We start from the raw sequence: 26,056 nt of genomic DNA on the forward strand, positions 1-26,056 counted from the left end.
TACTCAGAGAGCAGTCAGTAGCCTCTAATAGCAAGAAGAAGGAATATCTTATATATAGAGGACAGTGTTTTCTTTGAGAAACAACTGTAAAACATTGGTTGCTAATACTTTTAAACAGTGACAGGAGCAAGACAGAGGTACCAGTGAAAATTTCCACACACATTGACCAGATGCTCACCACCTATCAAGGAAAGAAACAGAATGCTATTTGGTGCAAAGGAGGTGTGAAATGATAATTATTGTTAAGTTTTCTAGATTTTTACTTCACTTCTCAAATTGACGGTGCACCCTCACCTTGAACACTGTGTGCAAGTCTGGTCTGATAAACTTCAGAGGCACAGGGTAAAACCAAGCCAAAAAATAGAAGCAGCAATGATAACAATCAGAAGAACAGCATGATTTTACCACAAGGAACAAATAAGCAAGATGGGCCTCTCCCATCAGGGGAAAACACAAGTCATAAGTAGCACAAGTAGGATGCAAAGAGATCAAATGTTTAACTCCTCTCCCAATAAAAATGTTCCAAGGAATCAAATGAACTGCTGGGGTTCAGGAAAACACAACACAAACAAGATCTGCATCACACAAAATGACTGAACTGCTCCAGAATACACTGCGAAGCTTTAGCATTTACATACGGTAACTAACTCTGCTAAACAAGTATGTCAGAAAGCCATTACTGTTCTTAAAATCACAGCTCCTAGCTTTTCAGTCTAGCAGGTGGCCGGCTCAAATGAAACTGAAGGAGCTGGACTTTCACAAAGCCAGCAATCAAGCTCCAGCATCCATCACACGCCATCGCAAGCAAATCTAGTGCTTTGCGTTCAGAAAGCAACACAAGAAGAGTGTAGAAGAGAAATTCATTAAGAGCTATATATAAAGCTAAATGCAAACCCACTTTCTTTAGCTCAAAAAAACCCTTGTAGCCACACGCGGCTGGTAATCAGGAGTATACGGGGAAACATTTGCTCTTATCCCTACATGTTTGCTTAGGCACCGTGTCCTACCCAAAAGCCAGAGGTCACCAAGACCTTCAGCCTGATCCAACCTGGTTCCTTTCGCGGGTACTGGCTTTGCTTCCCAGGACCAGCTGGGCATTTTCTGTTTCTGTAAGAGGTTCAGGATTTGTTGTCACATCCAGTGAAGCGTTTGAGAGCTACAGATCACTACTGTGGAAAAGTCTGCAGAGCTTTTCTGACCCCTAAATAATAACAACAACAACAAATAATTCAACTAGCTCCTTCCACCCTAGCCTTTCAATGACAATCCCTTCCCTGAACACAAATTATTTAGTTTTGTTAAACACAGGAACAGATATGCTCAAACCTTTCCACAGATTATCAGAAAAGCAATGCTTGCTTTAAACCCTTTTTCAAAGGAATTGTTAAAAATAAATAAATAAAAAAAATCCACCACCATAAAGACCACATGCCATCAGCCTGAACCTTCCTGCCTCCTCTGTCTTAAGTAAAAATACCTCTTGAAAGTATTGAGCTAAGTTGGAAAAAAAGCCGTAAATACAGGTTAATCTATATGTAATCTTCATATTCCACTTCTGGAAGCAAACAAGGGAGGGGAAAAGCACTGTAAAGCCTTTACAAACATGTACCTATATCAGATCTGGAAGCAGAACCTAGCTCTGGCGTGGCATATATTTAACAGTCAATGAAAGCCCTCTTCAAAAACACTATCAACATCAGAAGCAAAGCAATTTAGAAATAGTTTTCTACTTACTGGACCACAAATCCTGAGAAATCAGGCATAAAAACAGCATTCAAAAGCTGAACTGGATACACAGGAGTTGCTGAGTCTTCATGATGAAGACTAATTTGAAGGTGGCAACATATCAGACACAAAATGCACCCACACACCAATCTGTCAAAGTAACAGAAAAAAACAGATGGGACTTCTAAAACAAATAAACCCACTACACCATGCACAAAACCAAAGCGTGGCCTCACCAGCACTTGACAACACAGGTAATGGAAGTGAAGCTGGCCTCAAGACAACAAATTCATACCAGGAAGAACAGTAGGGGAAAAAAAAATATCTCTATAAATCTTCAAGTTACGAGCTCTCCCCTGGCTCACCTGCTCCTGGTGCCATGCCTTGGTAATCTTAACAATGTATACTGTTTGCACTGTATATAGTCCATCTCGTGGTCCATAAGTGACTACCCTTTGAAGACTGTGGAGGACACCTAACACCTTCACTCCAGATCAGCAAGGTCCACCCTTAGCATGGCCAGGTTTGAAATTAGTCTGACAATCATAAGAAATAGTCTTATAGTAACTTAAATTTTTGCTTTCCTGGGCTTTAAGTTACTAAGACTATTTAACAACTCAAAAGATAAACCATTATTTCTGCCACACCAGTGACTGCAAACTAACATCTGATAATACTAACTTCCTTTTCAAAAGTTAGACAACTAACACAGTGACTATTTAATATATTATATATCTAAAAAGGAAAAAGGGTGGTGGTGGATGGTGCATCCTCAGCACATAAGCACACTGCAGGCAAAGCTTCATTTTTACCTACAGGTGATCAGAGAATTAACAGATGTTAATGTAGCTAATGGATACTCAAGAACATGGAAAATTGCTAAATACCTACAAGAAATGACATGTTAGAAAGTACTGCATATGCTTCTAATTCTTTATCAAATCAACAGTGTCAATCTCTTATTGAGAGTCATAATATTTAGAAAAAAAATACTGCAGCAGATTCTGAACTGCACAAAAACGTGTGTGCAACCGTCACTCCACTTCAAAATGCAGGACATTTCAGACATTTTGCATACTATAGTAATAGTATCTGCAAAAATCTTGTCAAGAAACTATTGCTGTTTTTAAAACCAGGGCTCCTGGAAATAAGCGTAAATTTTCACTCACCTCAAAATGTGGGAGTAGAAACCTTATTAAGGCATTTTATATCCATGTGACAACTTAAAATAATCAGAGACACCAATGGAAGCAATAGCAACCTACCAAATATATTTTGAAGCAGAACACAGCTGTTATACTAAATATCATGTCATTATTACTGCTCATAAAACAGATGAAGAAAGTGTGCAGTTTTATTTCACAGCACTAAAAATCCAAAACATGTTCTCAAATTCATCCCGTTAGTACCGTATTATTACAAAGCTGCATTGCATCCAGCGATTTGACAACTCAGTGCTAACCAGAATTACAGTAGCAGTATTTACAAGAAGGAAAAAAAAAATTAATTTGTCAGAAAGATTAGTTAAGCTTCAGACATTTAACAAAATAAAATAAATTTCAAACGTATTTAAGGCCAGCATCCAAGAACACTGTGGGTATTTTTCATCAATGAAAGCTTCCAGTTTGAGAAAGGTTGCAAAGTCCCCGATAGATGACTGAGATGAGGTGTTTTGTCCAGAGCCATATGAAGGAAGAGAAAGCATTATTTTTCTTGCAGGACTTATTCAGGATGTGGTAATCTGCAGTGCCATGAATATGGCAGCTTGTTCAAATACTGCTCACTGACTCAGCGCCCAACTTTATGGAAATATTTCAATCCATTTTAGTTTTCCTCTGTAGCATATAAGCAAATTTATACACTTACTAAATAAAAGGGTCATAGTGAAGTCACCTCCCTAATGGTAAGAATCAGTCATATGAACAAGTGCCTGAAACATGACCAAACACTTACATTGCTACAATTCTACATTTCCACACTGAGCCTCTAATTCTGCTAAAGGAGTGAGTCACCACATCCTTTAAATACATATCAGAAACCAAATAGCATGTTTTAATTTTCAGTTAATTGCTGACAGCCACTGAAGATATATCTGTTATGCTGGAGGTATGATGGACCTGTACTCCAAGGCAAAATAGGAAACAGCCTCTGAAGTCATCCTTGAAGCCCTTTGCACAGCATTTAAGCACACAATCAAATTGGTAATACAGAAGCAAATGGTACTTCACTGTAGAAGGAATTCTTTGGTTCCTCCACCTGGTATGGCACATGATCAAAAAAATAGTCAAGTGCAGCATAATCCTCCTCCATAAGGAAGAAGGATATATCCTTCAAGTAAACATAATGTCCTAGAATCAGTCTCACTGAACTGACAACAGAAATCTTCCGTTCATCTCCAGTAGTCAGGCTTTCACCCTTCTGTTCAAATAATGAATCATCACAGAAGACAGATTTACAGAAAAAAATATTTGTTCAAAGGTGGATTTTCTCACTCTTTTATCTGCTATTTACCAAAGTTAACTGCATTTCAACAAAGGTTCATTTCTTTGTAGCTTGCCTCAAATGTTGCAAAAAAGTTTGTAGCAGGCATCTGTCACAGAAATTACTATCAGTTGACTTAGTCTCAAGATAGGATCATGTAAAAAAGGAGACGTGCAAAACTGATAAAGCAGTAAGTCATATGCCGGGGCTGACAGTTATCTGTCCTATATTCCTACATTTGTTTCAGCATCAATACTTCTCCCAAACCATTTCACCTGTTTCAGACAAAGAGCTGCAAAGCTAACACAGGCAAGTATTTCACTGGAATGTTAATGCTGAAATATCCACCAGTTTTAATCATATCTTCAGTGATCAGAACCTTGGCCTCCACAGAAATCAGTGTGCTAGTGAAACAGGGCCCCTATGTCCCAATGTCGGGAAAAGCCCTTAACTCAGAGTACAACAGTAAAACCCAGGTTTTCGATTGCTCCTTAACTTACAGATATGTAAGCCTTAAGTGCTTTTATACAAGCCCTATTAAAAAAAAAAAGTGACAAAAGTCTAAGTCCTCTAAGAAAAATAAAAAAATTATACACCAAGTTTAACTCCTCAGCTCTCTCTTTCCTGGTTTTGTTTTTGTAGCAGTTAAGTTCCCAGTTCTGAAGGTGGGCCCACAAACCAAAATGTTATATACCCTGTATATATATACCCTGCAGCAAATGCGGCTATCGGCGTTTCAGTGCACCTGACACCCTGTGGTAACTGCTTATACCAACCTTTCACCCCCTCCCCAGTAAACACAGCAAACTATACCTCACTTCATGGGGTGAACTATGGAACACTCGTTACAGAGCATTAAGTACACACTTAAGTGCTACCAGCGCCATAAATCTACACCCTCATTTGCTTTGGGACAACTTGTTCACATAGCCATTTCCTTCTGGGCAATGAAGGAATTTTTATCCAGCTTACTACATTTCACACATTTCTGGACAATTACCTTCATTCTTCCTTTTTCTGCCACACTGCAGAGCTCTAAAATGCTTTCCAACTTTCAGTAGCAAGTGTCCTATTTTACGTGCAGTTGCTTTAAACAATTACCAGTATTTGTATGCAACTGACTTCTTCAAAACCAGCTTCAAGAACACAGTGGCACACCAAATGTGTAAGGCCTATGTAACTGACACCGCATTTGGTGCTTTACAGCTAGCAGAAGTCAAGTCTCAGCCAGATACTTTTTACAGTCCAAAACCTGCCTGGATTTAGGGTGAGCAACAATCTCATTTCAGGCAGGAGGCTGGACTGGAGACCTGCAGAGGTCCCTTCCAACCAGAGCTGTTAGAAAAACTGTCAGCATCTGGACAGGACCAAGACTTTCATAGCCATAGCAGAGCCTAACCTAAATGCCCTAGCCCTAATCTTTAACACTAGAAATTGATGGTGTGAAAGAACTCACCAGATTACTTAGAGAACAACTGCTGCATCAACCAGAGCACCTTAATGGAAGAGTGGCTACTTCCCCTTGTTTTTCTATTTTTTTTGCCTTCTCCTTTTCCTTTTTCTACTTCTTTTTAAAGATAGTTTACTTACCCTGGAGGCTAACTTGCTATGCAGGATGGGTTGATGATGACTTTTAAGACTTAACTCCTTGACCCTTTTCAGGCAGGTAATGCATGCAGGAACATTGCAACTCCTGTTTTAAATGCCCAAGAAACAGATGTTCTCATGGTGCATTCCAGGCAGAAGCTGGGCAGCTGTGGAGAAGGATTATGTACAGTGTCCCTCCTAGAAGCTCAGGAAAAGGAGCAAAAAAGCGCACAGGTTTGAGTTATCTCATGCCTGCCACAGGAAAACAGTAGCTAGCAAAACAGGCAGCACAAAGCAATACTGAATCAGTGCAACCACCTTCAGCTCCGACAACAGAAGTTGCCCCAGCTCTTAAGTCCAGCTACAGAACATTTATAAGAGGAATGACCAATGAAATTACGTATTCATTCATATAAACATACAAATACACTTCCTCTTGCAGCACATATGTTACAAATGCTCAACATCCCTGTTACAGCATTTATGTAATTCTGCTTATGTAATAAATTAACAGTGCATTGAGCTGAGACAACCCATCAAATCTGCAAGTTTATAAAGTTAGCACAGCAGCAGCAAGTCATCAAAAGTGCTTGTTCACAACATCTGTCCAACAGAACCAAGATCAATTTGCAGAACACTCACTCCATTTCATTCCCTCAAAGCTCGTCAATAGCAGTAATATTAACTTTTGGTAATTCGCACTCTTCTTTGAAGTGGCAGTTTTCCAGGATGTCCTTGTAATAGTCCTTGAGGTCTGCATAAGTAGAGGTGGTTTCGTTTGAGTGATGAAACAACATCGGTTTTTCATTCAACAGCATCTGCACTTGGAATTCTTCTTTAGAGGTTTTCACTTGATCACAGTGGTAAAGCACAAATACCAGGTTGGCTGCATAAGGCACAATCCGGCCACTGCGAAATTTCCGATGCGTTTGTCTGATGTAATTGTTTGCCTTGAGGGGTTCATCATCTTTGAAGAAACCCATAAGGGCAAGCAATGGCTGAAGTGTCTCTGCATGTCCAACTTGTATAATCAGAGGTGAAGAAATGGGTTTTGAACTAAAAAAGAACAAGGTGCAAAGGATCAGCAAGAGCCTGTGCTTTAAAAACAAACATAGCAACATACTGCACAGCTGTCAGCAATGAAGGCTTAAAGAAGTAGACTTTGAACTCTAGTGCCAGATAAAAAACAGTTTGGGAATTTCAGTCTATTACAAACTTTTTTAAAAACATTCAAGCTTCCTAAATTTTGTCCCAATTGAAGGTATTGGCTCTTACATAAAAGGTAAAAAATTGTAATAAATGTAGCTAGGCTACAGCTAGAGCCTAATGTAAATATGGTAAACAAAAGCAAGAAACAGATTAATGGTGTGAGTGCATGTACTCAGTACATCTCTCCAACTCCCTGTGTGAGCCTAATCACTTGTGTTCTTCCCAGGTATGGGATGATCCAGCAATCATGCTATAGTTAATATATTGGTTTTGGATTAAGTAAGATTTTTAAATAGCATTGCCTCCTCCCATCAGGAACTTGAAAGAAGGGCAGCAAATCACCAAGCCAGCTGCAAAGCTCTGTTAACATACTAACCAAACCAAGTCCTTCATCTGATGTGACAGAGTGCCCTTCCACTGTCAGCACATGGGAAGGCTCAAGGACATCACAGTAACTCATTACTGGTCACACAGATCCACTGCCAATACATACAGCCATTCCTCCGCCACAGCCTGTTTGGAAAAACTCCCTGGGACTTTTTTTTTTTTTTAAACCAAATGAATTTTTTACTGTAAGTTTTACAGATTTGCTTTAGTACAAACCTACAGCTACAATATAACAGGTTTTCCTGGGATGCTGAGCTGCGTTTAATAGGACTGATTAGAGTTAGTCCTTTTTTGTTGTTGTTGTTCCCTGGCAGATTCAAAAAGTACCTGAATGACAAAGTGTAATGAACTAATAAGTTAGGTCATCCAGGACAAAATCCACTTCAAAGACCAATGAATTATTATTAAAACGTACCCTTTATTCTTTAGTTATTCTAAATACTTCAAACTACACATAATTTTTAAAAGTCTTTTTAATAAGCTTCTGCCTAAATTAATCCAAGATGCAGTGAAAAGAAGCCCCCACATTATGATCATTTTAGACCTGGAAACTTTTAACGTTTTGAGCATTAGTTTTGCTAGATTTGAGGATCAAAAACCTTTTTCAACTGCTACAATAAAGGGTAAGTGACAATTCAGTTTCAAGATGCAAATTAAGCCTAAGTAGAAACATATTGGGACATTAAGAAACTACAGTAAACCCCTACTACCCCCTGACCTAACTACAATCACGACTGCCTCCACAAGCAAACATATTACTGACTTAACACACAAACTGTGGCTTCCCCTGGCACACCACCACCAATGCAGGATTTTAAAGAGTGTTTCTTGCCTACCTCTGTGATCACCAATGCTTTTAACCAAGTATCATGCTAGAACAATAATTGTAATTTCATAGCAAAATACTGCCTTTCCCCGTGCTCCCTCCCCTGCTACTCCAATACAGTTCAGCTGTTTGGAAGGTCCATCATTTACCAAAGCTTAGTCCAAAGACAGCGATCCAGTCATTAGAGGAAAACAGTTGTCCCTCCACAATTTATTAGTCCAGATTATGAACAGGACTACTGCTATTACTAATTCTTGAGAACATCAGCTAGTCAAAAAGATTGTACTCCCCCAGCACGCTAGCCAACAAATTAAACCTCTGATTTGTACCACAACCAAAGCCTAAAACAAAGACAGTTTGTGAACAAAAGGTTACACATTGTTCAACTAAAGGAAAGATAAGAGCTGGCTCGCTGCAGAAGGAAGCATCAGGCAAGATAAAAATCCGCCCCTTGCTCCAGAGAAGGATGATGGCTTTTTGGGACCATCTCCAAGTGGCAGACAGAAGCCCACATCACTTGTTCTAGCACATGTAAAGAGTGCTTTCATGAGAGAGGTGAATCTTTGGCAACACTCCGGCTGCCAGTAAAGTCCACCCACAGATACGACACATCTTGATTGGCCTGAAAAGGAGGAGTCTCCTCTGCTCCAGCCTAATCTCTCAAGCAAAACTGAAAAATGTTTAACTGGAGGACTTGCCTGTAGATTCAAACTTTGATCAGGTAAGTAGTAATTCAGTCCTGGCACAGGATGGGGTCTGTACTACCAGCTCAATATAGCCTTGGTGTCTGTGCAGTCTGAAACACACCTTGCATCGCTCTGCTCCCTGGTGAGCCTGCAGCTCTTCTGACTGTACTCCTTAGACATGTATGCACATACACGCACATACTGTCCCTTTAGGCAAAACATCAAAAACTTTAAAAAAGTGTATCAGAAACCTGCCTTTGTTTCCTGTTCAAAAGCAGCTTTAAAACCACAGAAAGGTTTCATATGGAGGATGTTGCATTTTTTTCCACCCATGCCTTTGCTGCAGCAAGAGGCATACATTATTCACTACAGCACCGCTTCCAGCTCCTCAAAAAACATCAGTGGTTCTGCCTACATTTCTTGTTATTTATGACCCCTTCCCTCATTTTAAAGCTGTGAAGCTTTTGGATCCTTTGACCCCTTTCTCTTCCCTTCCCCCTCCTTTCTGTCCTCTCCTCTTACTCATTCAGCTAGTTCATTTATATCCTCTCCCTCCACACACACCTTCAGGGAAGTATTTTTAGGTTTTAGGACACATTCACATCCCTCCTGTCAGTCGATAAACAGGAACAGCAGCAAAACCCCACAAGCCTACAGAAGACGACAGAAGGCTATTCCTTTGACCTCCTGCAATTTCCAGCTCAGAGATCTCCTGGGCCTGATGTGGCTTCTATGTAATGTAGATTCAATGAATCTTTCCTCTGCCAAGACTCTCCTTAAATGTATGTACATTTCTAGCATGCACAACATCCTGTGGCAAGGAGTTGCACAACCTCACACACTGCTCGCTTTTTCTATTTGTAGATGCTATGTAGCATTTAATCCTTTCCACTTACAACTTTGCAATAATATTCTTTCCAATTTGAAAAATCCTACCTTAGTCACTCCACAATTTTTCCAAATGAGCTACATGTTTTTAGATCAGAGTATCAGAAATGCACGACACTCATGACAGTAAGCTACATTGTAAAACCATGCTGCACCCATGATGCAGTTTTCTTAATTCATGACATCTAACACCTTTTCTAATCATCTTACAGAATTCCATTCAAAGACACTTCCAGACAACTATAATGACCTCAAAACTCAGCTTCTGAGCAGTAAGTTGTCCCAGATTCTGCCTAACAGATGATAATCAGAATTTTTTTTACCATGTGGATTACTTTGCAATTTTCAAGCCCAGGTAGTTTCACAAGGTCCTTTTACAATGCTCCTAGTGGAAACAACTTATCTTAATTATCTTGAATAAAAGTGCTGCATTTGCAATGCCACTTAGCAGCCCAGATCTTTGCAGATCTAGCTCCACTAGTGACCTGCCTCCACTAGGAAGGAGAGAGAGAAAAAAAAAAGAAAAAGAAAAAAATCAATCTGCTATCCCTACTCTCCATTTCTTGTATTTTCGTTCATTTTTTTTACCCATGTAAGGACCTTCCCCCTTAACCCCAACTGCTTCATTTCTTTTGATAAGGAAACCTGTTGAAAGATGTTTGGAAATCACACTGTCTCCCAGAATGCTTGCTGATCCTTCCCAAAAGCTCCAAGAGGTATGTTTGCCTTTCAAAGAGCCATACTAACACTACTTTGTTATATCATATTCATCAAGGTGCTTATCAACACTAGCCTTCGTTGTTATTTCTACTAGACTGGCCTGTAATTATTACTCTCTCATGGAGCTGCTTTTTTCATTTTTCCTTTATTTAATGAATTGTTCTTAAATCATCACACCTGCCAGCCCCCCCCCCCCCCCCAAGCTTCTTGCCTGAAACCAATAAACACTGGCTCTTATTTCTGCTATTTCAAGTTCTTTTAGCCTCTTCAGCACTTACTATCACACCCAGCTCTAGCAATTCAGCACATTTTCATTTTGTCCCAGCTGCACACTCTTATACACATGCCTGCTTCCAAAGTAGTGGTCTGTATTTTACAGTTTACTAAGCAAGAAAGCTAGTACTGTAAATATGTTGCTGAAGTTTCTAAAGCAGGTGTTACATAGGCATTACTCACTCCACAGGGAGTGGATTTCACACACACACACCCTCCCAAAAAAAAGTTTCAGAGCTGTTAAGAAGAAGGGAAAAAAGTAACTTTCTGGTTATCAACACTGGCTTTAAGCAAGGTTTGGCTTTACTTTCCAGCTGATGTTAGCAGAAATCTTGGGATGGAAGTAAATCACAAAAAATACAGTTAACTTCATTAAAAAACCAGCAACACATACATTTCCAAAACAGGAAACAAATTATAGCATATACACCTGCACACAGAGAGAGGTTCTAACGAACAAGGAAAGAAAATCTTATGAAGACAAAACAAGGAATAAACAAAGCTCTCTTTCTCACTGTAACTTCAGATTTTATTTCACCTGCTTTAGTCTCATGAAATCCTCATCTAACAGGCCAAACTACCTTGGGAGACAAAGCAGACCCCTCCCACTGTATTATTTTAACAAGAATTAAACATGTTTCCTTATACGGTACAATCTGGAGTTTTCAATAGACTCTCTAACACATTATGTCACCAAAATCAGGAACAAGAAAACTCCTTAACCCAATGCAGCATTAAGAAGCAGGCATTCTTTATTGCAGCACTGGACGCACGGGGAATCATTTCACATAACACTCATGCCATATGTTTCATTCAAACACAATTATATAGTCCACACTTATGCGTTACATTTCTCAAAAAAAATCATTCATTCAACAGGCAGTACTATGTTATTTAAGTCATGCATGCTCCTTACAGGTATCTCTGAGTCTTCTAAGGGGTCTCAAAAAACCAGTCAACACTATAGTTACAGCTGATTGATCACTGAACCTTAATTTACTTCCCTTATATGGAGAGCCCAAGAAAAATCCAATTTTGTTTCGTTAGTTACATATACAACCACCTCCTCATTGATCACAAGTTTTAAAGGACTCTTTCCCTCTTAGCATAAAATTACACAATCAGGGTTGGTTAGTAATCTCTCTCCATAGTGATTACATTGAAACAAAAAATATAATTCCCATGCTAAAACAGACTATATAAAAAATACAATTACAAAGCTGAAACAGACTGTATTACATGGTAACAAGTATACTTGATTTCTCCCCAGCACTGGATATCTGATTTCTAAGACTACTCAAGCACTCCTGTTCAGTCTCTGGGGTCATGACTCCAGTTCAGATGTGGTTTCATATCATCTGATAATAACCATAAAAGTCACCATCGAGGTTAAAACAGCAACAGTAATATTTTTAATTATGGAAAAGATCACAAAAGATTGCCTCTTCAGAACACGTACACAGGCAAAGGTTACTACTGCCCCTGTTTCTGATAAAGTAAAGACAGAAGCGCAAAGCACAATCAACAAAACACTGATAAATTCAGAACAGTAGCAGAGGCTCATAAAATATTAAACAGAAGGCCTGAGGTTTCCACACTCTATCTTCTTGACGATCGATTAATGACTCAGCATCCCATGGAAGTATCAGACAAAGTTCTCAACGCTGTACTCTGACAAACGCCAACAATACTTCACTTTTTTCCTCCCTTTCATTTAATAGTAAATGACTTGGGAAAGCACACTGATCAGTAGGAAAAAACCTATCTCAGAACAACTTTAAAGGGAGATGGAGAGGCTGTGCATAAAACTTTGCCACAAAATACTGTGTTTGTCTGAAAGCGATTGCTAGCAATTGGTTTCATATTTATTTCACGGAGCAGTTCCAAAGGAGCAGAACCAGCTGTCTCTAGGCAGAACACAAGCAGGGTTCATTGAAGAGATATGTCAACTTCAGCTACTGAACTGTCCACTCTGTAACCTTCTATGTAAATCTGACCACAGCTGAAATTGAAGTTACTGAACAATTAATTCATCAGCACAATCCCAAAATCTAATTCTCACCATGGAAGAGGCAGCACCACAGAGAAGCACAGACATTGGATTTATCATTAAGACAAATTCTAGTTCTCCTTAATCTTAGCAGATTCGGGTTTAACACTGAATCTTCTGCATCAGCTCACCCATCCTCAAGAGTAGATCATTCCTACTCTTCCTAGGACTACAGATATATCACTTGAGATGTATAGTAGTGAACTCTGTTTCAACTAAAGTTTATTCCCTAAGCAGCTATGTGACTTTCAGCTAGAGATAACCAAAACCTCAAGAGATAGAGGGATAAGAAGAAACATTTCCTACAGCAAAGCTTAACTTGCCAGCCTTCAAACCTCATGTAAAAATCCCTCCAACAACTTCAAAGAAGGTAAGGTTTAACAACTATTTAAAAAGCAAGCTTAGACTACATTCTGCCTTTTTTCTTCCCCATATGAAAGCCAAGACAAAGGACTCAAAACTTTCTATTTTCAGCTATGGAATGAATTCTCCATCCCTCCCACCTCCCCCGTGATTTATTTCTGCAAAAAACAGCTCGAGGAACCTTAAATCTACAAGGAAACAGCAGAGACCGGGGAATGCAGTGACAGAGGTAGGACTCAGAGGGCAGCGGAAATATTTAACAATGGCGCTGTTAAGTGTTATCACCAGTGGGAAGAATAAAAAGCAAAACCAAGTGTCTGTCAAACAGTATTAAGTCCTTATGTGTCAAAACTTACATCTTAAGTAGTAGAACAGAAAACAGCTGTGCTTATTAGTTTCCAGAATCAGTACCAACACAAGATGCCACCACAAATAAAAATTTCCTTCTTTTCCAACAAGAACATACATGAGCTCACTCATGACAAAGGCAAACTTGAAAGGCTGACCAGACTACACAAAACTCATTTAAAACCCTGCTTAAAAGGCAACAGCTCTTATGCAGTCCCACAGGAGTCAATCACCCAAAGCTAACTAGGCTTCATTACATTTCACTTCAGAGCTGCTGCGGTTTCAAAGGCTCTTTTGTGAATGATCCCACCACTCCATACCTCAGAGATTAAATGTGTTAGTGCAAAAGCATCGTGCTGATGCTAAATGTTGAACCATCATGACAAGCCAAAACCAAATCAGTAGGGTCATGCCACTCGTCAAACCCTTCCTGCCTAAGGTGAATACTGGTTAGGTCAGTTCATTTGCATTTTGGTTGCCTAGGTATTGTTTTGCTTTTTTTAATTCCTTAGATAAAAGAAAATGACTCTATAAAAGTTGCTGAGATATCTTTTCAGAGCAATCCCGAGCAAGCAAATATAAGGTAATTAATATGAGATTAAGTAAATTCTGGGAGGTTTAAAAGGCACAAGCAACATTTCAAATATCTAGTTCTAGCAGACAGATGAAAGGACATGCTTCCAGCGGAGGTTCTCTGGACTGCCCAGTCATATATCACTATAGAATTAGCAGATGAGGTGACAAGCACCTAGGACAGAAGCTTTCAACACAGGTTCTCCCAGTACCGCAAAGAGCCAGATGACATAGTGGAGACACCCCTGAAGTGGCCCCATACAAAAGGCACACAGAGCCACCCATGCCTCCATGCCCACTGAGAAAGCGACCCTGTGAGAAGCACAGTACCGATGCCTATGACCTGGCTCTGCAAGAACTGCTATATACCTTGAAGTCAGTCCGTGGTAGTATGCATGTGGCTACAAACTGCCCTGCACTTCAAATAATGCAAATTACACATCTACATGTCCATAGCCCTAGTTCTCCTTTGGAGCTGCTCTGCTACTGAGTGGGTGATCACACACACTGGTTTACAGCTCCCACCAAGGGACACAGGACATCCCAAGCCTGCCAATGCACCCAGAGAGCCAAGAACCTGCACTGTGCAAACATGGGATCCCAGCAGCAAGAAGGAAGTTTTATTAAAAGAAATGACTGAACAATTTGGGTCTGAGCAAAAAGGTTTTTCTAAATCAAATTACATCATTTGGACTGCATACGTGGAAGCTTTTTGCTCTATTCCCTTTGTACATACTATAAAAAGATAGTTTTGAACAGTTAATTGTTTTTATATTATATATTGAATTCTTTTGTACTGAGTCATAGGTCTGAAAGGAGTGATTAGGGCACAGTAGTAGATCACTACAGAAAGGTTATCAATTGTGTTGTGAACTGACCTCCTAACAGGAAGGCAAATTACATGAAACAATAAAAGCTGCCAATAAATTGGCAATATTAAGTTGTTTACCATATGGCTTAGCCTGGTATAACCACAAAGATAACCTTCACTTGATCTTGAACTCTGTTCAAATAAGTCATTGTTAAATATCTTGAATCTGCTGACTCTCAGAGGAAACCACCAAATATTTTGCAACGTGTATGTGCAGCTAGGTTAGTATTTTCAATCATTAGCCACATACTTTAAATATTGAGATGGCTGCACAAAGCATACGTCCCAACTTCCAGAGCCTTACAATCATCCATTCGGACAGCACAAGTAATAACAAGTATTTCATATTCTCTTTCACGAGTAAGAAAGGCAGACTTGTTAAATATCTGAAGCTACAAGAAAAAAGTATAAAACAGCTTTAATGAATATCCATTACCCTTAAAGTGTACCAGAACCAATTTTCAAATCCACCCCTGCCCGAGTGTGTAGCTGTTAAGGGGTTGTTTTTTTTTGTAAGATTAGCAAATTCATATTGCATTAACTACCAAAATACACAGATTTCTCATCAACACACGGAGTTCCTGTTAGCAGAAGAGCACTCCCAGATCCCAGATGTAAGGCTTACCTGGGCATCCCACAGAAACCTGAAACTGAAAAGCAATGCACATTTTTACTCCTTCTATGTACAGTTTTCCTACTGATCCATACCATATGCTGCAGCAAGAGGGGCTTCCTCCTGTGACCATAACATTACCCCTTTCTCCTTCCAAGTTCAGTGTGCCACTTCTCCCAACAAGATGTCCTGGTTTAACCCCAGCTGGCAATTCAATATCATGCAGCCGCTCACTCGCTCTCCGCCCCCCCCAGCAGGATGTGGAAGAGTCAGGAAAAAGGTAAAACTCATGCGCTGAGATAAGAACAATTTATTATTAATATAGTATTTTATTTTAGTTAATAACTAATGAAAATGAGAGAGACAGAAAGTGGAATAAAATACAAAAGGAAAAAACCCCAAGAGATGCACAGTGCAATTGTTCACCACCTGCTGACTGATGCCCAGCCAGTCCCTGAGCAGCGACTGGCAACCCCTGGCCAGCATCCCCTGGTTTATATACTGAGCGTGATTTTCTACGGTATGGAATATCCCTTTGGCTAGTTTGGGTCAGCTGTCCTGGCTGCGTCCCCTCACAACTTCTTGCGCAAATCCAGCCTTCTCGCTGGCAGGGCCCAAGAAACTGAAAAGGCTTTTAACTTAGTAAAAACTTCACTTAGCAACAACTAAAAACATCAGTGTGTTATCAAAATTATTCTAATACTAAATCCAAAATACAGTATTGTACCAGCTACTGAGAAGAAAATTAACTCTGTCCCAGAAGAGTTACAGAAGGCAAGAAGCCAGTGAGCAATGGGATTGAGCTAGCAGTCCCAGCTGTCCAATGCAACACACAGCCCAGACATGCCTTTTGAGGAGGGATGAGGGGCCCATCGAATCTGAGGTTATTCCTACCACCACACCATGTTAGGCTGGGGAAGGCAGGGGGCAGGCAAGGAAGTCACAGTAGATTTTGATCACTTGCTGTAGCCCATCTAAGAGCCACAGAGAACTCAATGGCTCTTCTGAGGTAAGCTAATATTCGCCGATTGCTCCTCTACATCCTCATGTTGAAGTGACTCTAAATATCACAGCTTTGGGAAATGGGACACTTTCTGTGTAAACAAATGCTGACTGGTAAGAGCAGCCTTTCAAGGATTCTTCCAGAGTAGCCCAACTGCAAGTGCACATGCACACACATATCACTACCTGGCAGTTATACCAATATAGTGAAGAGCTGGGACACTTTTTGGTAAGGCTTAAGCTGCAGTGAGGGGAAAAACAACAGTTTAGTGATGGGTATTTCCCCATTAGCTTCTTTGCCACACAGTTGCATAGCCTGACTGTATTTTCTGTCTGTAGCAGGAAGACTTGGGAAAAAACGCAATTCTGTCTTCACAAAAATAAAGTGCTTTAAGGTCTAAGACAGCTGCCCAAGTATGCCATTTCAGTACAAGTCATCTGGTTTAATGTATATTCAACTCTTGTGATAGAATTTTTTTTTCTTGTAATTAAGAAAATACACAAGGCAGAGTGAGTCCTGGCCCCCAACATCTCCCAGGAATGTGACCATGACATTTCCTGACAGATTGGTAAGAAGGTATGGAGGAACGTGATCCTGAAAGGCCCACTGGAACTGTGATAAGGTTTCAAGAAGTAGATGATTCCTACTGATGATTTAACATTTATTAGCCATTTATACCTTATTGCTACCGAGGGTGCAGAAGAATAGGGTCCATGCATGGGTGTGCTAACAGTAGGTGGTCACTAACACAACTATCAATAAATTCAACCTCAGACCCAAATTCCTGAACAGATATTCCAACACCTTTCCAAAAGCTGTCCAGATGGGGGATAGCTGACAAGAGCAATCATAGTGAAAATCCTTATTGGAGCCTCCAAAACCATCCTGCCGTACAGCAAGACCTACGCAGAAGAGAATATTGCTATTTAAACCAAGAATTCTGTTGGAATTCCTGTGATGAAAGATTCTAAAAACGTCTGAAACTTTTGCACTGCAAATTCAAGATGGGACTAATTAGCAACAGGTATTTATTACAACCTTCATCATTTTCTTAATGATAGACTAATTAGCAGAAGGTATTTTCCCCAGAAAAAAGAAAAGGGAGCTTTAACAAGGCAACTAAATAAGGCAACTAAGTTCAGTGAGCAATCAGATTGCAAGGTTAAGAATCACTTCATGGAAGAAACAGGGTTACAATAAAAGCAAGGTTTCTTTTTATAATTCAGCTGAAACTAGAAACTAAAACAGGAAAAAGCTATTGAATATAAATACTTAAAAGCATGCTACAAAAATGCAGCATTGTCAACACTGTTCCCCACTGCCAAGCCTGGAGCAGAACAGATAATCCAGATCTCTCAGCTTCTTGCTCAAACACAAATGCTCCTCCTTCTACTTTTGGAGAGCCCAACCTAAACTTTCAAGAAAGAAAAGAGGACTTGGAGCCAAGATAATCCTCTGGAAGTAAATTCGTTGTTCTTAAATTTTTAAGGCGAACAGCCAGTTACAAATCAATGTTAAACATCACGAAATTGAAAAAGCATTCCACTAAAAGACATTTCATCCTCAAAGGTTCATTTTCTGACTAACGAACTGCTGCAAAAGTATACCATTAAGTATACCATTAAATAAATACCATTAAAAAAAGATGCACATGCATATGCACAACAAAATATTTTCTACTGTTATTAACACAGGCATATTTTTTTATTTGCATGGCTTCTTGTTTTCATTTGTACTCTTATATTGCCGTGCGATCCGGGATAAGCCCCTCTCCCTATATAAAAGCAGCATTAGGTGCACCTCTGCTCCCCAGATCGCAAGAGACACGAGCTGTTCGACGCACAGGCTGTGGCAGATTTCCACATATTAAGCGCACCGGGTTACCCAGTTCAGGTCACACTCAAGTCTTCAGTGCTTCAAGAGCGCCACCTTACGTTGTGGAATGGAGTGACATGCTCCTTTTGTGCAAGGCAACGCACCTCAGCAGCTTTCAGCTCCCATTTCGGGTGATGCCGCTGAACTGATTGCTCACCCAGCTTTGAATTCTGCAGAATTTTTAGGGTTCCAATCCTTTACACACACACATAAACTCACTGTCTTCTTCCCTCTGCGGTGGCAACACAACACGAGAACGCCAGAGATTGCAACTGAACCTTTGCAGCCAAAGCTGAGAGACAAGGTGAAGTTCTCTCAGTCCTTTAGTGCTCTGCCTCAGGCGCACACTCTTCCCCTAGAAGCCTGCTGCACCTTGTAGTTTAGTGACTGCTGATCTAGCTCTCAAATTGGATTTACAGATAACTATTTTTTTCAGCTACAGCTTTATTTTTTTATTATTAAACTTACAGGAAGATCTTAAACACAGTTGAGACAGCTGCAACTAGTGCATGTAATTTAAGGACTGAAAAGCTGTCATTCAAAAACTAAATTACACTAAAAAGAAACAAAAGTGATCCTTACATGAGTCAAGCTACACTTAGAAGTTGTTTTTCACATTTCAGAAGAACAGAGGGGTCTTTAGGGCCTTGCTTGTTTGTTTTTCTGTTAACCTGCACTTCCTCCTGATCTTACCATTCCCAGTTCTTACTTTGTTTGTAGACAGACACAGAGCACATAACCGAGGTAATCACAGCAGTGTGCCTGTCAGTCTGTTAAGAGCTGGGTATTAATGAGCCATGCCCTAATGTATTTTTCATTTTGCTCTCTAATAGGCTGAAGAAAAGCTACAGTGAATAAATGTATTTAAATGGTAATCTTAGCATAACCACTGCTTTGACTTCACCATTACCAAAATGAGAGCTATCAGAGTCTTAAATTTCCACTTTTCATTCACAGCAACTCCTCTCCAAAGCCAAACTTATTTTACTTCGCAACTTCCAAGTTTTAACCTATTAATGGCAAAATGCAGAGGTGTCTCCTCTGTGCTGGCTGGTGCACAGCACGGTTCAAGATTCAGAAATGCTCCTGATTGTGCTGCCACCCAACGCAGCAGAGTCCTGTACGCTCCCATCCTCAGCTCTCATTTCCAACCCTGTATGGCCCCTTTCCCTGCACTCACACAATTACCAGAGCAGGACCAAAGCACTCATCTGGATACAAGTGTTGGAAAAGTCTGTGTGTGCATCTCAACGGCAAATTTTCAATGTATTTACCTTCTTGCATACTAATCTGACACTGTTAAAACAGACAATTTAGTTTGATTTTCCAGGTGAATCCCAAAAGTAATTAAGATAAACAGTACTTGCACTGTTTACCTAGCGGTAACTCCCCTTTAGGTGAAAGAAACCACGCCATGTATTTAACATGAACTCTTGAAGTGACAGGGATGTTGAGGTCCAGTGATGAACACAGGGTCTCTCTCCGAATCCCACACTAGGGAACAGCAAAAAACCCATCTGACTGAGAATTATGTTTCAACTGACCTAACACAGTTGTTCTACCACTGTTAATGTCCAGCTTGGATCCTCAGTCAGTGAGCTCCTAAAAGAACCAAACTTCTTTGCTCCCTTCTCTACTATACAATGGTAATAACCAACTTCATTGGTTCATTCCTCCAACCCAAAATATTAATGCTACTTCTGATTTCAATCTGCGAACTAAAAGGGGAAGAAAAAAAAAAAAAAAAAAAGGTCTTCCAATGGGTTATCATGGAAAAAAGTACATACAGCCAGCCTCGAATACCCATGACTCATGCTTTTCTTCCTGAAATATCAAAGTTGTTAAAATGCTGCTATGTTAGGTAGATCTACTTTAATATATTGAATATAGAAATAAAGTCCCAAGGATGCTATGCAAGAACATCCACCACATGTAACTAACATTTACATATTAACACCAAAGCTCAATTTGCTGGTTCTAAGTTAAAAGTTACTTATAAATTGGTTTCTGTCACATTGTATTTAATGGCACAACATGTATACAATCTTACAATCATATCTTGATATCATGTACTTTTATAAATATTCCCACATTTATCTGCTATGGTATTAATTCATGTGACTGATCGCTGAACAATGAATTTATAATTCCTCAGTTTGCACAAGAAACATGCACATAGGTTGTAAATTCATTCTCATATGAATGCACAGCATTTAAGGCTAAAACAGCTCTCAAAAAATTTACCAGCACATGAAAGTAAATGCAGGTAATTATGACACAAACAACCCAAGCCATATCTGAAGTGTTTGTTTCCTCCACATCACAACAGATCTCAGTTTCATTCCTATCTTACTCCTCCCCATCACACCGATTCATGAGACAAGATCAGCACCAGATACTGAACCATGACTCATGACTGACACCACCAGCTCATAGGAGTAAACAATACACAAAAATAGCACAGGCATCTCATGTCTAATTTTTAAGCAAGTATAGGGATGGCTATATCCATGACACTACAAAGGCAGTTTTGAGGACTGCACAACTCAGTGGATGGAGTACCACTGCTAGTGTTCTTCCTCTGACACAAAGTGACTGTTGTCAACTCATGGCAACAGATGAAGACAAACCACCATTTGAAGACATCTGGTTACTGTATCCTCAAGCTAACTAACAGGTACTTGTAAGGCCTAATATATTCCTCCAGCTACAGTGTTGTTCCCAAACTACAGCTTTGCTTTAAAAGAATAAGGATGGGAGACTAAATATCCTAAACAGAGTTCTCGGACTGGCTGGTGGAACTACAGACTTTGGATCACGGAACAAATCAAGACACCAGGTATATCGCCTAAAGTCTGCTCTCCCCTAGTCACAACAAAGCAGGTTTGCTGTTGCAGCTCTGGCCTCTTGGATCCTGCAACAGACTGTTCTGGTCTAGAATCACTGTTTGGAACAATCTCTAATAATTATTTTTCCATAATTACATTTCAACACCTTTAACCTGAACAGAAAAAGCTTTACTAACACAAGAGACTCAAATCAAAACACATGCAGAAAGAAAGATTACCACACCAAAGTGCTTAAGTAACCAGGTAACAGAAAGTATCATAGGGATGCTTTCAACCCACAGTCTTCCATTTTCACCACAAATTATTTTTAACAAGGACATTTTAAACAAAACGGTCATTGTTTTAACTCAATGGCCTCTTCTCAAACTATGCAGGGAGAGAACATCATTATCAGACACAGCAGCTGGCTGTCCCTTGCAGACCTGTGTGGATGAGTAAGTTAAAAGATGGAAACACATTAGCTGGGACAAGAGCCCCAATGGAAGAAAAAAAAACAAAACATATACTCTTCAAAGAAATGCTGCTCTATTAAAAAGTTTATTATCTCCATTAATATTCTCCTAGGTCAAACTCTCCTAATGTTGTTACATCTGGAAGTAAAGTACTTTTATTTACATTAAATCCAACTCAGGATTGACCACAGAAAGCCTGCAGCCAAAGCACAACAGCCTTTTTATTTACCTTTTGCTCTCTTCCACCGCTTTGTCCAAATGCTGGAAGATATCTTGGAATAAAATGCAGCTAGAGCGACTATTGATGTCATAGCCATATCCCCTCTTCCAGTATTGCTTCAGATCATTCAGGTATTCCAGTACCTAAAGTTAGAGTTCACAAGTATTTATTATTGCACTAAGGGAAAACAAAAACTCCACAACCTGGAGTAACAATGCTGCCACACACTGCACAAGATCAACAACTCTTCCACAGACACACATGGCCCCAAATATCAAGGCTCCAGTTGAAACTGCCTCAGCATAAAACCACACACAAAAGATCAAATTAAAGAGATGTCAAATCCCACATTTTGTCTTGGATCAGTCCTAGGGAAAACAGCAGGCACGCTTCCCCAGGCTTCAGTAATTTTCAGCCCAGGGCTTTGAGCTCTAAAGTGGTTTTCTACAAAGTCAGCAGACTTCAGTGGATTCTCTCCTGCAATAACTCAGTCTCCCCTTTGAACATACCAAGTTTTAGCCTTAATAGCACCCAGCAGCTTGGCTACACATTGTTAACTCTGCTGTAAACCTGCCTGCTACTACCTTCATTTGGTACCCATTCTGTACTGCACATGACAAGACAACCACTACCACCGCTTTTTTAGCATTTCTGGTTTTGCCTTATGAAGGTCAAAGATCCTTAGCTTAGTTAATCATTCTTCAGATGGAATCAATCCCATACCTTTAACTCAGTTTGTCTATTTCTACATTCTAAAGACGTGCACACATCCCAAAAAGACAGAACTGCGCCTTGGATTTATGTAAGAGCACACAATGCTCTCCTCCTTGTCTGTTCCTTTTCTTACAATTTTTCTAGCATTAAAGTTGGGGGGGGGTATTTTTGTCCATTAATTTTACTTAGTTGAGCAGCCATTTTCATGGATCTATACCATCAAAATTTCACTTCTCAGTGGCACAATGAATCTGAGAGACGGCCACCACATATACGAAGCTTCAACATCTCACCCCTCATGCAGCGCTTTGCAGTGAACACCATCTACCACTGTACTGCTGTGTAATTCACCCTCACAGGGTCCCCCTGCAAAGCCTCTCAAACACCCCATATTCTTACTGTCCCAAGTAACTCCATATAATCAAGAAGCTTTCCCACCTCACTGCTAAGTTACCTCTAATCTTGAGCAGAACAGGCCTCAACAGAAGTCCACAGTGACCTTCTTTGAGAGGAGAGCGTTTACTCCTAATTCCACTGCCTACCCTTTAACCAACACCTATCTATGTAGACATCTCCCCTCTTTCCCAGGGTGCTAAGTTTCCTTAAGAGCTGCAGGAGGAGGCCTTACTGACCATCAAAAGGTACATAAGGTACTTTTTGAAAGGAGAGGAACCAATATAAATCTCAGTTATCTGGGTTCTACTCTGTTTATTAACAGGCATTAGGTTTAGAGATCTGATAGTCCCCAAAAGCATATGAGAAGTCTCACAGGACCTAGAAGACCTTATCTGATGTCCTCTGGAATCAAGGCATTATACCATATGATTATCATATGCAAAACAAAGCTGTCCAAAGCATTTCTGAGGTCACAGAAATGAAAACATTATATGAATTAAGCACAATAAGAAAAGACAATTTTAATCAGGGCAAATCAAGACAGCACCAGTACTTAAGTCTGGATAAAGAAGGGTATTTCAGTCTTGCTGCTTGATTAATCCAGAGCTCTTCGGAGACCAAAGTAGTATTTCATTAGTTTGCAGAATAAGGGGCACACAGCTTAGAACTTTTGCCTGTGCAATGAGTTATATCTGAATACTAAGGCATCTTTTGAAGGCTTCTCAAATATCTCTCCCATTTAGGACATACAAAATCATAGAATAGTTTGGGTTGGAAGGGACCTTAAAGATCATCTAGTTCCAACCACCCTGCCACAGGGAGGGACACCTTCCAGTAGACCAGGCTGCTTAAAGCCCCACATACCTTGGCATCTTCTTCACTGAAGAGTGAACACCATGGGGAGGTCACATTTTTTATAGCCAACTCATATGAGCAGGTGAGAAAAGCCACTTGAACAAGATCTGCAATAAAACCATCAAACAAGCAAAAAATAAAACCACTACTACAGAAGTAGCAACTTTCTCTCAACTTGCCTCTAAAATGAAATGCGATTGCAATTTAGCAATGCAAACAACTTAATCCAATAAATAATCACCAGTTCGAAGGCCCATCACCAAAAATAAGCAGTTTTCAACAGAATTATTGCACAGAACCCAAATTTGGGACTGCAAGCTTTTCACATTACACTGCTATGACGGGAAAGAGCATTTCCCATTAAATGCTGCATGTCTGCTGATGTACATGCTATAGCTGTCAGCCGCTAGTGTGTCTTCCTCACCACAAAGGACAAAAGAGTGAACACAGGGAAGATGTGTCTGTTCAATGCAGAGCGGTCTTTGACTACCATTACTCGCTCTCCACATTGGCAGCTGAGCTTGAACAGCAGTGTGCTGCAACTTTGGGATTGCAGCTTTATGGGCACACTACAAACAGCAGCAACACCTGTTTGCGAGGGCTCTCTCACCACTTGACCACACAGGGAAACTTAGCACTGCTCTAGACAAGTATTCTACAGGGTAGAGGTCCACCTTTTCCTGAGATTATTTGTGCGTTTGAGTTGTAATAGGTTTTATAAAAGCTACACCTGCTTGACCAAGCAGAATTCAAAGAACAATACTCATATCCCTCCGAACAAAGGGAAAGCTGATTTCATCTCCTGGAAAGGTATTTTCAAACATCTTTTTCTTCCGAACACCGACTAGCAAGCATTTGAAGCATTTTTTACTGCAACACCAATACATGTTTACAGGCTTGTGCATTTAATTAGGTACTGTGTCTCCAACTTACAGCATATTTTAATTGCCTGCTCTACATTAACTACATGTCTTGGAAGTTGTTCTCAGCAGGCTCAGAGCCTAAGCCACCTGCAACAGGCGGTCATTACCTGCGTTTATGTCCTCCACCGGCAAACACAAGGCACTCGCGACCTTCTCCAAGACCTTCCTCATCTCTGGCCCCTCTTTGAAGGCATTCACCTGGCACATCGCCGTGTCATTCTCCTCCACCAAGGCTACAAACTTGGCGCAGTGATCAAAAAAACGCATCAAGGAATCATTAACTTCAACTTCTTCCTCTGAAAGCAAACGTAGGCCTCAGAGACACGGCCAGTGCAAGCACCACCGCACCCGGGGCTACCGGGGCCCGGCCACCCAGACACCCTCCCGGGGACCGTCCCCCCACCACATGGGTGTCCCCGGGGGGGACGCAGGGTGCCTGGGGGTGGGGGCCATGGGTCTGGCCCCACGGCTTCCATCAGCCCCGGGGCCCCCTCAGCGCGGGCACAGGGCTCCCTCAGGGCGCGCCGGGAGAAGCGGGGCTCCCTCGGGGAAGGGGGGGGGTCGGTGTCCGGGTTTACCGTCGCTGTCGAGGCTGAGGGACGGCCCGAGCCCGCTGCGGAAGGCGGCGCCGCTCTGCAGACAGCGGTGCTTGGAGCTGCTGGCCAGCACCAGGCGGCGGCGGGCGGCGAAGAGAGCGGGGAAGCGGGCGGCCAAGCGGCGGGCCAGGTACTCCATGTCGCGCCGGCCCTGCGGCGCCAGCCGCCCGTCGAGGCTCTCCTCGTACCACATCCGCCAGGCAGCCAGGTCGGCGGCGGCGGGGCAGGCCGCGGCGGCGGCTGGCCGGCGGAGAAGACGGGCGTGCAGCTCTCCCAGACGGCGGATCTGCCCGGTCGTGGGGTAGCGGGTGCCGTGGCGGAGCACGGCGCGGAGCTGCAGCGGTGCGCAGGCGGCGGGCAGCCGCGACCCGGCCGCGGCGGGGCCCAGCGACAGCGGGTCGCGCACCAGGTGCGGGTTCACCTCCTCATAGCGGGACTTGGTGCCGAAGTAGCCGCTCAGTCCCGCGCTCGCCGCTACCAGCAGCAGCGGCAGGAGGAGAAGAGCGGCGCCGGGCACCGGTGCGGCCAGCCGGCGCGGCGCCATGGCGGTAACTGCGCGGCTCCCGCAGGAAG

At 41.3% G+C, this 26,056-nt stretch overlaps 2 protein-coding genes across 3 annotated transcripts in view; both read right to left on the reverse strand.

Moving 5' to 3' along the window:
- Positions 1-5,913, reverse strand: part of PAPSS2 (3'-phosphoadenosine 5'-phosphosulfate synthase 2) — a 48,862-nt gene extending 42,949 nt beyond the window's left edge. The window contains exons 1-2 of one of the 2 annotated variants that reach the window (XM_056352897.1): positions 5,797-5,886; positions 1,735-1,875 (exon numbers count right to left, since the gene is read on the reverse strand). The gene's annotated coding sequence lies outside the window, so the exon portion shown is untranslated. Of the gene's footprint in view, positions 1-1,734; positions 1,876-5,796 lie in introns of both variants that reach the window. The other variant, XM_056352898.1, reaches the window with a different exon arrangement.
- MINPP1 (multiple inositol-polyphosphate phosphatase 1) lies at positions 3,062-26,056 on the reverse strand. The gene is made up of 5 exons (XM_056352904.1): positions 25,466-26,056; positions 24,995-25,183; positions 23,974-24,071; positions 22,009-22,142; positions 3,062-6,849 (listed from the first exon to the last, which is right to left on the reverse strand). Exons 1-5 carry the CDS (start codon positions 26,025-26,027, stop codon positions 6,450-6,452), a joined length of 1,383 nt encoding a protein of 460 aa, XP_056208879.1. The 5' UTR covers positions 26,028-26,056; the 3' UTR covers positions 3,062-6,449.

The sequence above is a fragment of the Falco biarmicus genome, chromosome 9 (assembly GCF_023638135.1).
Source record: "Falco biarmicus isolate bFalBia1 chromosome 9, bFalBia1.pri, whole genome shotgun sequence".
Classification (NCBI taxonomy): Eukaryota; Metazoa; Chordata; class Aves; order Falconiformes; family Falconidae; genus Falco; species Falco biarmicus.

Excerpts from the sequence above, each read along its gene's own strand:
- MINPP1 (XM_056352904.1), bottom strand. The coding sequence starts at position 26,027 with ATGGCGCCGCGCCGGCTGGCCGCACCGGTGCCCGGCGCCGCTCTTCTC. Across the intron at positions 24,072-24,994 it reads GGTGGAGGACATAAACGCAG|ATCTTGTTCAAGTGGCTTTT; the intron begins GTAATGACCGCC and ends GTTTTATTGCAG. Across the intron at positions 6,850-22,008 it reads GCGGTGGAAGAGAGCAAAAG|TTCAAAACCCATTTCTTCAC; the intron begins GTAAATAAAAAG and ends GTTCTTTTTTAG.